At 39.7% G+C, this 13957-nt stretch overlaps 1 protein-coding gene across 2 annotated transcripts; it reads right to left on the reverse strand.

The window, feature by feature from the left end:
• Positions 1 to 7236: 7236 nt before the first annotated feature.
• MSL3B (MSL complex subunit 3B) lies at positions 7237 to 10948 on the reverse strand. 2 transcript variants are annotated; one of them, XM_035306105.3, is made up of 2 exons: positions 10889 to 10948; positions 7237 to 10207 (listed from the first exon to the last, which is right to left on the reverse strand). In XM_035306105.3, the coding sequence occupies exon 2, from the start codon at positions 10050 to 10052 to the stop codon at positions 8985 to 8987; it is 1068 nt and encodes a 355-aa protein (XP_035161996.1). In that variant the 5' UTR covers positions 10053 to 10207; positions 10889 to 10948; the 3' UTR covers positions 7237 to 8984. The 2 variants fall into 2 exon arrangements, with proteins under 2 accessions (XP_035161996.1, XP_035161997.1); XM_035306106.3 differs by having other exon boundaries at positions 10758 to 10948.
• Between the last annotated feature and the right edge of the window lie 3009 nt (positions 10949 to 13957).

Genomic DNA, 13957 nt, shown 5'->3' on the forward strand with positions numbered 1-13957 from the left:
AGCGGCTATTCAATTAGGGTTCTTATGAAGCCAAAAGAACTTGGCAACACCCCTAGGTGCCCTTTAGAGGCCTCCAATTGGTAACACCCTATGAAGGATTGGCCTGTGACCAATGAGAGCCTAAAGCGGAAACTTGGCCCGCAACCATTCAAGGGCTGAAGTGGAAACGTCTTGTTATCACAGGAGTGAAGATGTGGCCTGTGTGCTCCTCAGTGTTGCTTAAAAGTGGCTGCACCTGCTATTCCTTTGATTATGGCCCAACCCTTGGCTACCCCAATTCCCTATTCTCCAACACCATGACTCTCCAACAAGCATGATAGTGCCAGTTTTCAACACTAGCTTCTTCCAGGGCTTATTCTCCATTCCTGGGAAACCATTCCAGGGTTTCCCTTGCTGACTTCACTGACAATCCAAGCATCTGCCTCTGTCCTAGGGGTTGGGGGGCAGCTTCAGTGAAAGATTTCTCAATCTCAAGTTCAAGTCTTGAAGTCCACAACATACTTTCTTTAGCCAAACCCCTTCTGAGCCAGCCAAAGTCCTTGCCTTAACCCTTTTTGTTTTGGCCTGCTGGTCTTCCAGTCGTCTGTGACTGGCTTTTCCCATCCCATGGTCCAAAGTGGTGCTCCACCTAAGGAAAGAGTAACCCTGCCCAATGCTTCTCATGTGATGCCATTCTCTGTAATACCTCACCCTGCCACCCTTGGCAGCCTAACCATTTTACTCCAGACCTGCTAAGCAAACATTTCCCACCACTTTCCACTCCCACGTAAGGGGAAGGATCACAAGTCAGCTCCTTCCCTAGCAGCAAGTTTCTGGGTGCAGCATCTTGGAGTCTTACAGGGTTTCCAGGGATAAGGGCTGTTGCTCTGGCTGTACCTGCACAGTGCCCTCTGCTGGCCGGGCTGGGATTTCCAACCCTCCAAGTGCTGTTCAAATGCCTAGGATAAATAGTTCTCATTGAAGTTATATTATGGCCTCTCTTATAAAATGTGCCTGAATTTTACTTCAAATAAAAGAGATGGAGATGTATTCTGCATGGAGTTGTCATATAAATATTTTTCTGTTGGAAAGGTGGAAATGTTACCACCAGTCTGTGGTTGGAGAAGCTCAGCTTTTGGCTGTCCCAGCACTGTCACAGAGACCTCTATGTAACGGTGAAAATGTCAGTCTGAGACAAATTATCAGTCACAAACATCAGACCCCACCCATTAGGCTGCTAAGAAAAGGGTTTGCTCTTAACCACCTTGCCATGTAAGTACCTAGGCAACAACCCTGCATGATCTGCACATGTACCTCAGAACCTAAAGTACAATTTAAAAATTTTTAAAAATACTCTTAAAAAAAAAAAGTTTGCTGTTTTGTGTTCCCCTAGAGCTGATGCAAACACAGAGGCTGTGAAATAGGCAACAAGTTGACTTTGCACGAGGTGTCAGTCAAGCTCACAAAACGTGTTCATTGTTTGATTTAATGAATCTCACCTCTAACTGAAGTAATGAAGGAGGTTGGCAAGAATTTAGCTGGAGGGGCTTTTGCGAAGCAGTTTATAAAGTCCAGTACTAGAAGGATGGCAAAATAAATGGTGAGAGATACTTACTTGCATTCCATTGAGAACAATTTTGAAGGCCTGTAATTATTGATATCAAAATTGTATTTGATCTTTTTAATACAAAAAAGGTTATAAACCTGTATTATGCATCTGCATTTAAAAAGTATACATCATGTGTTTTTAAATTATGATTATACATGTTTTAAAAGTGTGAGTATATATGTCTCAGAACTCTATCCTTCATATCTGCTGCCAGGTAAGCCAGCCTCAACAATGAGTTCTGGCTAGTTTCATTGAGCTCTCGTTGCTGAATTTATTTTGTTACCCTAGGATTTATAACCAAAGTAATTAGATCTAGGTGTTTGTATAAGATCATTAGACCTTATGGTTTGGGGATAAAACATTTAGTAAACATCTTTGTTTATTCTCCTGCTGCTTGCTGTGTGTGTGTGTGTGTGTGTGTGTGTGTGTGTGTGTGTGTAGGCAGTCTTATTTCAACTGTCTTTGTTTTGTCCTAGATTATCTTGTGTTTATTGATCGTTTAAGGGAGTGTTCCACAAAAGACAGATGCATATATAAGTTGATTATTTTCTGCTTCAATCTAATCCAGTCTTGAAGACAAATGATCAGAGGTACCTTAGATCTGTAACAATTTTGTGAAAAAGCAATTAGTCGAACTTCACCTTGGGTACTCTACAAAACCTTCAAAATGACATTTACACTTTTGTTAACCTGTGCAAGAAGACCCCTTTGCTCAGTCCAGATTTTAGGTCAAACAACTGTTGGGTCATTGGCAGTCTTGCTGATTTCTAACTTCTGCTTGGTCAACTTCTGACACCACTCATGAGCACAAGTTGTACACAGTCGACTGTAGCGACCCATCTTCTTTACGTGGATTTGTGTGTTATCAAATTTTCTAACCCCTACAAGAAATTTTTCTTTCTATATAAAGTCTCACTATGATCCTTACTCTTGCACTGTTTTGGGTAAAAGGCAAAAGAAACAATGACCATTTTAGGGAAAGTTTGCTGTGTCAAAATCAATTCATATTTTAGGAGGCACTCTAGAAAGATTAGGAGGCAAAGACACCAACCTTTCAATAGTCAGCTTCTTTATTTGGTGTGCTGGAGCTGAAAACACAAGTTGTCCAAGGACACGAACCTTCTGAGACCCAGCCTGTTTGGATCTCAGCAAGTTTTCACTTGTACCCCTTCTAATCTTTTCTTCCTTCCTTCGATCTTCTAAATGAGCTAGTATTGTCTTAGGATTTCTCAGGAAAGGAACATTCACGTAAATGTGCAAGATTAGAAGGCAAATATATAGAAGTTGAATTTAAAACCTAATCTAGAGCTGAGTCAAAGATGGTCTGTACAGGCTACTGTAACAGACTACCATAGACTCACCAGCTTATAAACAATAGAAATTTATTTCTTACAGTTCTGGAGGCTGGGAAGTCCAAGATCAAGGTGCCAGCAAGGTGGGTTTCATTCTGAAGCCTCTTGTGTTGGCTTGCAGGTGGCCATGTGCTCACATGACCTCTTTATTGTGCATGTGGGGAGAGTATGTGGGAGAGAGCAAGCTCATTGGTGTCTCTTCTTTATAAGAATACTAACCCCATTGCATCAGGGGCCCATCCTTATGGCCTCATTTTACCTTAATTATCTACTTAAAGGCCCTGTTTCCAAATATAGTCACTTGTGGGTTAGGGCTTCAGCGCATAAACTTTAGGGGGTCACAGTTCGGTCCATAGCAATGCTATATTTTCTTATACTTCAGGAAGATGGACAGATATTTGCAATAGCATCTTTGCTATGTACTAGTTTCATGAATGGCTAGATGTGTATAGACTAGTTCACTTCATTTTAGCCCTTCAAATGGGGAAAGTAGTTAAAAACAAGAGGTTAGAAAAGCAAAGATCTAAATAATCCATCTGAAAATTTAAAAAATTCTTAGAGACAAAAAGAAGGAAGCTCGTTAAAATCATTTGAGAAATATGTTAAATAGTAAATTGGACAAAGATTAAAATTTTAATAAACACTAGATTTAAAAATTAGATTCCAGGAACCTTTTGAACAGTGTCCTAGGATAGAATCAACAGTTGAAAATGGACTCTGATTTGAATCAGGAGCCTTAAAAAAATAGAAAACTGTGAATTTAGAAGGTAACAGATCCTTTTCTTTCTTTCTTTCTTTCTTTTTTGAGATGGAGTCTTGCTCTGTCACTCAGGCTAGAGTGCAGTGGCACGATCTCAGCTCACTGCAACCTCTGCTTCTCAGGTTCAAGCAATTCTCCTGCCTCAGCCTCCTAAGTAGCTGGGATTACAGGTGCATGCCACCATGCCTGGCTAATATTTTTGTATTTTTAGTAGAGATTGGGTTTCACCATGTTGATCAGGCTGGTCTCGAACTCCTGACCTCGTGATCTGCCTGCCTCGGCCTCCCAAAGTGCTGGGATTACAGGCGTACACCACTGCGCCTGGCCCAGATCATTTTCTAACAAGTAGCTGAGCCCTAGAAAAAAAGAAGCTAGAAATAAAAATAAATATACAGCTCTATAAATGAAACAACTGGTTCCCCGAATAAAAACAAGAATCTAAGGGTCTCTGTATTCTCTAAGTATCGCGAGGGTATAAATAAAGACACCTGTAGATTTTGAGAAGAAAGGTGTTGGAAGAGCCAATGACCTTTACTGAGAAACATAAAGATTATAGTTCAAAATCTGTTCAACGGTGCTACTCTCGGGGAGCTATTAGCACCCCCAAATTCCCTGTTCTTTCTCTAATCTTCTAAAGAGAATTGTCTATAAATACAGATAGACAACAATATAGGTCTTCTTTTGATATGTATGGCACTGTATCTACAATAAATCCGACTTCCATAGAACATCATCCCCTTCAGAGTCAAAATTTAAAGTTGTCTGAAAAGAATAAGGAAGGCAAACTGACTGAAACCAGGTAAAAAAGAGGAAAATGAGAAATTTGGTCTTAACCTAAAAATGTCTTATTGTGCCAGCTTATCAGAGACAAACTTGAGGTTTGCCGGAAGTTGTAGAAGTCTTGAGGGCAAATAAACTTGTCTATCTTGACTTACTGAAACCGTCCAGGCAGTGGAAATTCATAACAATCCGAAGCCCTTTCCTAAATTCCAACATGGTGTCTTCATTAGATGAGTACTTTCTTTTTCCTTTAGGAAACAACTTTTAGGTATTAGCCAGAGTTCTCCAGAGAAACAGAACCAATATGATATAGATAGATAGATTGATAGATAGACAGATAGACAGATAGATAGAGATTTACTTTGAGGGATTGGTTCTTGTGTTAATGGAGGCCGAGAACTCCCACCATCTGCTGTCTGCAAGCTGGAGGTCCAGGAAAGGCAGTGGGATGGTTCCAGTCCAAGAATCAGGTCCTCTGATGTCTGAAGGCAGAAGCTAGATCTCCCAGCCCAAGGAGAAAGCAAACTCACCCTTCCTCTACCTTTTTATCCCATTCAGGGGTTCTCGACAGATTAGACCATGCCTACCCACATCGGTGAGGGTGATTTTCTTGACTTGGCCTGCCTATTCAAATGCTAGTCTTTTCTGCTGACAGTAGATGGAGTTTTGAAGAGTGTGACGTTCAGGATTCACGGAGTTTCAGTGGTGTCAGGGGCTGATGCAGTCTGTGCACGTGTGGGTACTCATGTGACACTGCTGAGTCGTCAGAGAGGTCCATGGAACCCTTTTTATTCTCAGTCCCCTGTCTTTGTTCTCGTTCAGCCAAAGTTACAAGAAAGAATCGTAAAAAATTACCCACCTCTTTACCACAATGGATGATTCTTCCTGAAGAAGAGGTTTCATTTGCAAAGATAGTATTTTCAATCTGAACATGAATCAGCAGAATTTCATTCTGATTTTATCTTCGAATATTTCATTGAATCATCTGTCAGGACAGTAGCTGCACAAAAGCATTTTAAGACTCTGAACAACAGATCTCAAACAGTTGTGAGATTAAAAAATATGTATATATATATAAATACATATGTAATATATATATAGGCTGAGCACGGTGGCTCATGCCTGTAATCCCAGCACTTTGGGAGGCCAAAGGTGGGTGGATCATGTGAGGTCAGGAGTTCAAGACCAGCCTGGCCAACATGGTGAAACCTTGTCTCTACTAGAAATACAAAAAAATTAGCTGGGCATGGTGGCACACACCTGTAATCCCAGCTACTGGGGGAGGCTGAGGCAGGAGAATCGCTTGAACCTGGGAGATGGAGGTTGTAATGAGCTGAGATTGCTCTACTGCACTCCAGCCTGGGCAACAGAATGAGACTCCATCTCAAAAATAAAAACAAAAACAAAAGGAATATTATTTTAAGAAGGGATTGGGTGATTTCCTAAGAAAAGAATTCTCAACAACTGCCTGAATAGCTCACCTTGCCTTTCTTTTAGCTTTGACATAGATTGGTCCAAGTCACTTATAGAATTAATCTAGATATAGCAGAAAGTATTATTAGTGATGGCCTAGACTCTCTTATTTGGCCCAAATAAAAGCCAAGCTTATTCTATTATCCATAGCTACTATTTGGGCTAAGGAATTTAAACTGGCTTTATGTACCTTGATCAAATTCACCTTGGTAGCATTCATTATAGGAATGGTTATTATTTGGGTCTTTTCTAAGAGTGGGCAAGGCAACTAACCCTTCAAGTTGACTTCAAATTGTCGTTCAGATTGACTCCACAAGCAATGGCTTAGGAGAGGTATATTATAAAATCCGGCCCTCTAATAAAGCCTAGAATTGGGCAAGAAAAGTAGTTATCACCTATACTTCCTGGCATCATCTCTTTTTATTCATTTTTAAGATAACATAAAAAAACATTACATTGGGATTTTTGTATTAGACTATCCAGAGATTGATTATAGGGATGGATACCTTTTGAATGAAGAGAACACAAGTATAAGCTTCTCCTTCACTGGATAAGAATAACAGAAGGCTGCCAGACTGAGTGTGTTACATAGGAATATGGTAATATGTGAAGGGAAGAGTAACAATCAAATTAGTAAACAGCAGAAAAATGTTGGGTGGTTTCTAAGAGTAGGGATTTGCTGCATATGTTAACATCAGATTTAAAGGTAATCCTAGTTCAAGACCAAATGATGGTTTGACTAACTTAGTGGAGGCTGCAACTGCTTGGATACATGAGACTAAATAAGCCTTGGATATTGGATCAAAGAATAGTTAAAAAAGGCAATGAGTTTTTGACATAGTCCATGCCACAGAGGTAATACTTTCAAGAGCATCACTGTCCATTAAAAATACAATGTGGGCCGGGCGCGGTGGCTCACACCTGTAATCCCAGCACTTCGGGAGGCCTAGGCGGGCAGATTACGAGGTCAAGAGATCGAGACCATCCTGGCCAACACGGTGAAACCCCATCTCTAATAAAAATACAAAAATTAGCTGGGCATGGTGGTGTACGCCTGTGGCCCCAGCTACTCCGGAGGCGGAAGAATTGCTTGAACCCAGGAGGCGGAGATTGCAGTGAGCCGAGACTGTGCCACTGCACTCCAGCCTGGCGACAGAGCAAGACTCCATCTCAAAAAAAAAAAAAAAAAAAAGTATATATATATATAAAATGTGATACACATTGGTAATTTTAAGTTTTTAAAATATTAACATTTTTTAAAAGTAAAAAGAAACAGGTGAAGGTATTTTTATACATTTAATTTAATCCAATTTATCTAAAATACTGTCAGTTCAACATTTAACCAATGCTGAAAATTACTGAGATATGTTACATTTATTTTTACATACCGAGTCTTCAAAATCCAGTGTGTATCTCACACTTAGAGCACATCCCGACTTGGACTAGCACAGTTCAACTTCTTAGCCCTGTGACATAGCTTATCCTTTCAGGGACATGCAAGAGAATTATGATAATCTAGGAAGAATGCATCTGGACACTTAAGGGGTTTGCTCAAATTAACTAGCCAAAAATACACCCAGCTTTGTCTGTACTTCAGATACTGTGGGTGGCACATCATTCTCTCATGGTATTATCACTTTCCTATTTGATGCTACTGAAGTCACAATGGGAAGATATGCCTCTGTGGACTTTCTGTTAGGATCACAGAAAGTGACAGATTTTCTGTCTTCTCTTATGTGGCAATTTGTGGGCTAACACCTAAGGAATTTCTGACTGTAAAGGCTAAGGCTTATGTGGCCTAAAATTTACGTTAAAATGTCAGCATTGGGGCTGGGCATGGTGGCTCACGCCTGTGATCCCAGCACTTTGGGAGGCCGAGGCAGGTGGATCATGAGGTCAAGAGATCGAGACCATCCTGGTCAACATGGTGAAACCCCGTCTCTACTAAAAATACAAAAAATTAGCTGGACATAGTGGTGGGTGCCTGTAATCCCAGCTACTCAGGAGGCTGAGGCAGGAGAATTGCCTGAACCCAGGAGGCAGACGTTGCGGTGAGCCGGGATCGCGCCATTGCACTCCAGCCTGGGTAACAGCAGCGAAACTCCATCTCAAAAAAAAAGTGTCAGTATTGATAGTGCACAATAAATATGTGGGTTAGTTTTAACTTCTACCTTTGGGGTTGTCAGGTGTTACAGTGAGGAATACGTATGTTTTCGAGGGGAGCCAGTTTATATAACACGTTTTCCTACATAGTCATTCATTTTGTTAAGACTTTCAAATTTACTGGTCTAAATGAATATGTAGCATTCTCTTATATTCCAATCATTATATCTGTAGTTATAGCTCTGATTTGATTTTTTCTCAAAAAAGATAGGCTTTATTTAGATCACCAAAAAGAACATTTTACAAAAAGGGAACCGTAAGATTACACAAAAAAGTACAGCTGTAAAATTGCAAACAGAAAGGCAATGCTTTCTTTAGATCATCAAAAACGATGTTTCACAGAGAGGGAACCGTTAGAAGCAAATGCATAGCTGCAAATTGTCTTTTGCCATCAATATCGATTCCCTCTGAAATACTTTCAGATTACTTTGCAGTTTTCAAGTACAAACTAAACCTTGTTGGACAGTGTTCCTCAGCTTCATCAAGAGAATGAAACCAATCTGCAAAAAAATTTTGCTTAATGCTAACTGTGAAACAATGTGGTTCTTGCTAACTGCAATGTCTACTGAAATGGCTTAACCTATGTACACTTAGGAACTGTGAACACAGCTGGTTTTTCCTGCCATCACAGATGGCCTGCAAAGTACAAGCGTAATGGCAGAACACTTTCAGGCACCTAGCAAATAATTCTACACAGAATAACTACAGTATGTGGACAACTCAAACAACATGGCACACCTCTGTCAGAGCCCCCAGGTGAGTGTTGTGTTTGTGCTTTGGGTAAGGCCCACCACCTTGTTAGCTGTTTACCTGGAACTCAGAATGCCAAGCTAGATGGAGCAGTTGTTTTTACAGAACCAGCAACATTTTAATAAATTGCCTGGGGGTTCTTCATGCTGTAATGAGCCTCACAAGCAGGGACATAAGCTGACTCTGGGAAGAAGTCATCGTGGTAGTCTGCTAAAAACCTCACAAAGAGATCAAAGTGCTTCAATAAAGCCTTCAGATTCTTCTCAGTAAAGGACATTTTTCCAAGAATTTCTGGAAGTTTTACCAACAGTCGCAGCAAATGTTGTGCCCCATATATGTAAGAGGGTGGAGGCGGCTGGTCACCTGGTGGATAATTGTCAGGCACAAGCTTCCAGGAGTGGACCTCATTTATTTCATTAGTTCTTCTCCCTTCAAAGCCAGCAAACACAGCACTCCCTTCCTGGCTAGGAGTCAGAGGAATAGGTGAAGATGATCTGCTATGCACAGGTGTCTTATTTTCCAGGTGCAGGAACAGCTTGGGCATGCTGGCCGACATGTCCTGCTGCCAGCGCTTGGGCTGAGGTGAGGCACTGCTCTTAGAAAGCCTGTCACAGTTGGCCATGTGGCGTGAGGACCGCCTCAGACACTGCAATGCTTCTGGCTCGGCTTTGCGCTTTCTGGGGGTGGCTGGTTCACTGGTGGTCGACTGACTCTCTGTAGACTGAGGTGTGGATGGATTCAACAGACATGGGCTGGGAGAGGGCTTCTCCTGGCTCCCATTAGGGTTTGTGGCACTTTCCTTAATTGGAAGAAAAAGCTTAGACAAAGTCACCTTTCTATACTGAGCTTGTTCATACGGATAGAGTAAAACCAATGGGAGAGTGTAATCAAAGGTTATTCTTAATCCATCCACCATCTCCTTACAAAGCTCAACGTTCTTTTCTGCTGGGATAAAAGACAGGTTCATGTTGGCATGTGGCATAGTGTGATGGTGACGAGGTCTCTCATTGGCTGTAAACGCTGCACTGACAGCAAAATACTTCACATAGGATTCCAAAATCGTTAAGATGTTGGTGTGACATGGAAGTTTCACTAACCATTTCCTCCGATTAATGTAGTAACAATCATCCTCCAGCTGCTTCTTCAGAACTTCAGGGATTTCTAGAGTTATTGTTCTTTCTTCCATTTCCCTTTTTGTTTGAAGCTGCCGTTCTTCTTTCACTTCAGTCTTTTCTTCAATATCACTTTCTTCACTTATTTCTTCATCCTTGTCTTCACCACTGTTGGAGGAACTGCTTAATGAGTTTTCAACATTTTCATCTTTTTCTTTGATGGAGAGGCCTTTTAAAAAAAGACAGAGTCAGCACCAGGCAACCTAAAGCGGCTGCTTCTTTCTCCCTTGCTCCTCAGGTGAGCTACAGCTTTTCTCACCAATTTACGCTATAATCTGCTATTTCCTTTCCTTTCCTTTTCTTCTGATGTGTGTGTGTGTGTGTGTGTGTCAGTTTCGTTCTTGTTGCCAAGGCTGGTGTACAATGGCGCGGTCTCGGCACACTGCAACCTACGCCTCTGGGGATCAAGCGATTCTCCTGCCTCAGCCTTCCACGTAGCTAGGATGACAGGCGCCTGCCACCAGGCCCGGCTACTATTTTTGTTTTTAGTAGAGACAGGGTTTCACCATGTTGGCCAGGCCAGTCTCGAACTCCTGACCTCAAGCGATCCGCCCGCCTCGGACTCCCAAAGTGCTGGGATTACAGGCGTGAGCCACCGCGCCCAGCTCCTAATCTACGATTTTTACTGGGATCACGAAGCACATGATCTTCAGCTACACATCTATCCCAGCTTCTGTTCCAACCATTACAATGGATCAGCTATCCTGGGATCTTTCTACCTTTTTCGCCTTTCCCAACAGTAACATCAACAATCTGGGTCGGTTGACGTCCGACGGGAGCGTCCCACGGAAGCCCACGAGGCACCGGGTCGCACAGAAGGAGAGATTAAATGCGAGGAGAAAAAACCCACCGTAGTCAAGAGGCCTCCTCCGTCAGCGGCTCGCAACGGCGTTAGGGACGCACACGTAGCGCCGCCTACGCGACAGGGCGCGCGCGACGCTCCCAACTGCGCATGCGCGGTTCTGTAGGCCGGAGGGAGCCGCGTTAAATTTAATGCTGTTTATTTATGTATCCCCGGTCTCTCCTTTCTTAATTATATTGTTGATCTTCATCTATTTCACTGGTCTTTTAAAGGAACTAGCTCTTAGTGTTTCTTGATCTACCCTACACATTAATGATAAATACTAGAAGCATTTTCATTTGTCAAGAAAAAAAATCATTTTATATTTAATTTTAAAATTAAATGTGCAATACATACAAAAACCTTTTGTGGCATGCATACCATATAAAGAAAAACAATAAAATGGCACTGATGTCGGTATATAAGTTCTTATTGTTTCATACTTTTGCCAACACTTAGTATTGTATTTTTGCTAATATTCTCAGAGCAAAATTGAAGTAAAATTTGTATTTTTCTCCTTTATGATATGCTTTTTTGGTGTCTTATTTAAGAAATCCTTTTATATTCCATGGTTATAAAATTTATCTCTTGCATTTAAACTTTCAATCCACTGGAACTGATTTTTATATTTGGTTTCAGGTAGATCAGTTCTTTTTCCCTTCCTTAATGTGTACAACAAATTGTCTCAGCAACATTTATTGAATAATTTATCCTTTCATCACTGTTCTATAATGCCATCCCTGAACCGTATGCTTTCTATGTGTACATTGGCTTGTCTCTGGATTCTCTATTGTATTTCACTGGTCTTTTTTTTCTACCTTTGCACCTAATCACAGTGTTATAATTAACTGTCTAGCTGGGTAAGTCTTCTCACCTTGTTCATTTTCCTTAGCTGTGTTATGGCTATTCTTGACCTTTGATTTTTCCATATACATTTTATTTCCAGCTTGTTAGTTTTACAAAAAAAAATCTTTTGGCATTTTGATTAGAATTACTTTGAATCTATAGGTCAATTGGGGGAATAATTGACATCTTTATGATATTGGGTCTTCTTTTTTTTTTTTCTTTTAAAAATTATGTTTATAACTCCAGTAAGTGTTTAATATTGGGTTTTCTAATCTGTTAACATGGAATATCTCTCCTGTAATTTAGGTCTTCTTTAATATCTTTCAAAAGATGGAATAAATTATATTTTTCTTCATAGTTATAGTTTTAGCAGTATACATTTTATGAATTATAATTTTATCAGCTACTCACATTTTGTTGGGTTTTTAGGAGTCTTTTGTAAATTATGTTCATTTAAAGTTCCATTTTTCTACTGTTGATGTATGAAAATGCAATGCAATTGACATTTTTAATTAGAATTTTAATTGAAATAATTACTGATTTGCGTGGGTAGTTGTAAGAAATAATGCAAGATACCTCTTTTATACTTTAAGTAGTTTCCCTAAAGGTAACATTTTGCTTGTGTTGGCTTTATTTTGCTCTTCTTTTTCTAATTTTTTGAGCTAGGAATGTAGGTTATTGATTTATAGCATTTTAGTACTATAAATTTTCCTCACATTATTGCTTTAGCTGCATCCCACATATTTTGGTTATGTTTTCATTTTCATTCAATTCTGCATATTTTTAAAAATGTCCTTTTTAATTTCTTCTTTGATCCATGGCTTATTCAGAAGCATATTCTTCAATTTTTTCATGTTTAGAGATTTTCTTGTCGTCTTTCTGTTATTGATTTTTTTTTTTTTTTGAGACGGAGTTTTGCTCTTGTTACCCAGGCTGGAGTGCAATGGCGCGATCTCGGCTCATCGCAACCTCTGCCTCCTGGGTTTAGGCAATTCTCCTGCCTCAGCCTCCTGAGTAGCTGGGATTACAGGCGTGTGCCACCATGCCCAGCTAATTTTTTGTATTTTTAGTAGAGACGGGGTTTCACCATGTTGACCAGGATGGTCTCAGTCTGTTGACCTTGTGATCCACCCGCCTCGGCCTCCCAAAGTGCTGGGATTACAGGCTTGAGCCACTGCTCCTGGCCCCTGTTATTGATTTCTAGTTTGATTCTATTATCCTCAAAAGACATAGTATGTATTATTTCAATACTTTTAAACTTGTTGAGGCTTTTGTGGCCCAGAATACTGTCTATTTTGGTGTACATTCCATGAGTGCTTGAAAAAATGTGTATTTTCTGCTCTTTTTGGGTGGAGTGAAAGACTTCACAAGTCATTGAATGCTGTTGGTGGTATCCTTTGACTGAGATATTATTTGGCAAATAAAGATGAAGAGTTTGAATGTCTTGTCCTGTATATAGTAGCAAGATGGTTCTCCAAAATAAAACAGATAAGATTCTGCTCAATATTTGCTTCTGTTGCAAAAACATAATCAATGGCAAATTAAACAATTGAAATATTGAAATTAAAATTTCAAATATAGTTATATTTGAAAGTTAAATGAGCTCTTTCTTAATCTTTAAAAAAGTAAGATCAAAGTGAAGGGAATTACTATGGGATTAATCAAGAAGCTTACATAATTTAAAAATAACCCTCAATGTTTCCATCTTTGTGGCAGACAGAAAAGAATGGGATAAAAGATTCTGATTTGGAAACATATTATGCTAATTTAGTTGTTATTAAAAATTATATGGTGATTACATTCAAAGGTCTGTATAATAACATGAAATCAGATCAGGTTGAGCAAATTAACCTCAGCATTAACCCACATTTCTGGGAAGAATTAGTTGAGCTACTAAACAATGACTTAGAGGTCAAAGTTAATCTAATTACAGAAACTTTTTGTTCTAGTTAAGACTTTCATACCTACTGTGTAGCTTAAGTAGCTTATAGCATTTTTGGCTACACCTTTAAGTGGAAAGGGTTCAGAGCAATAATTCAATTATTCCAAAATATTGCACATATATAAAAGAACAGATTTGAGATTTGGGAGACACGAAATGCAGGGATCTCACTAAGTTTTATTAATAAAAGTTGTTTTAAGACATTTAATACTATTTCCAATCTGCATACTAGGAATAATTAGAACAGTTTTGTAATGAGAAGTTTTTATCGTGGAAATAAAATATTGAAA

The sequence above is a fragment of the Callithrix jacchus genome, chromosome 6, assembly GCF_049354715.1.
Source record: "Callithrix jacchus isolate 240 chromosome 6, calJac240_pri, whole genome shotgun sequence".
Classification (NCBI taxonomy): domain Eukaryota; kingdom Metazoa; phylum Chordata; class Mammalia; order Primates; family Cebidae; genus Callithrix; species Callithrix jacchus.

Coding starts and splice junctions, on each gene's coding strand:
- MSL3B (XM_035306105.3), bottom strand. CDS start 10,052: ATGGAAGAAAGAACAATAACTCTAGAAATCCCTGAAGTTCTGAAGAAG.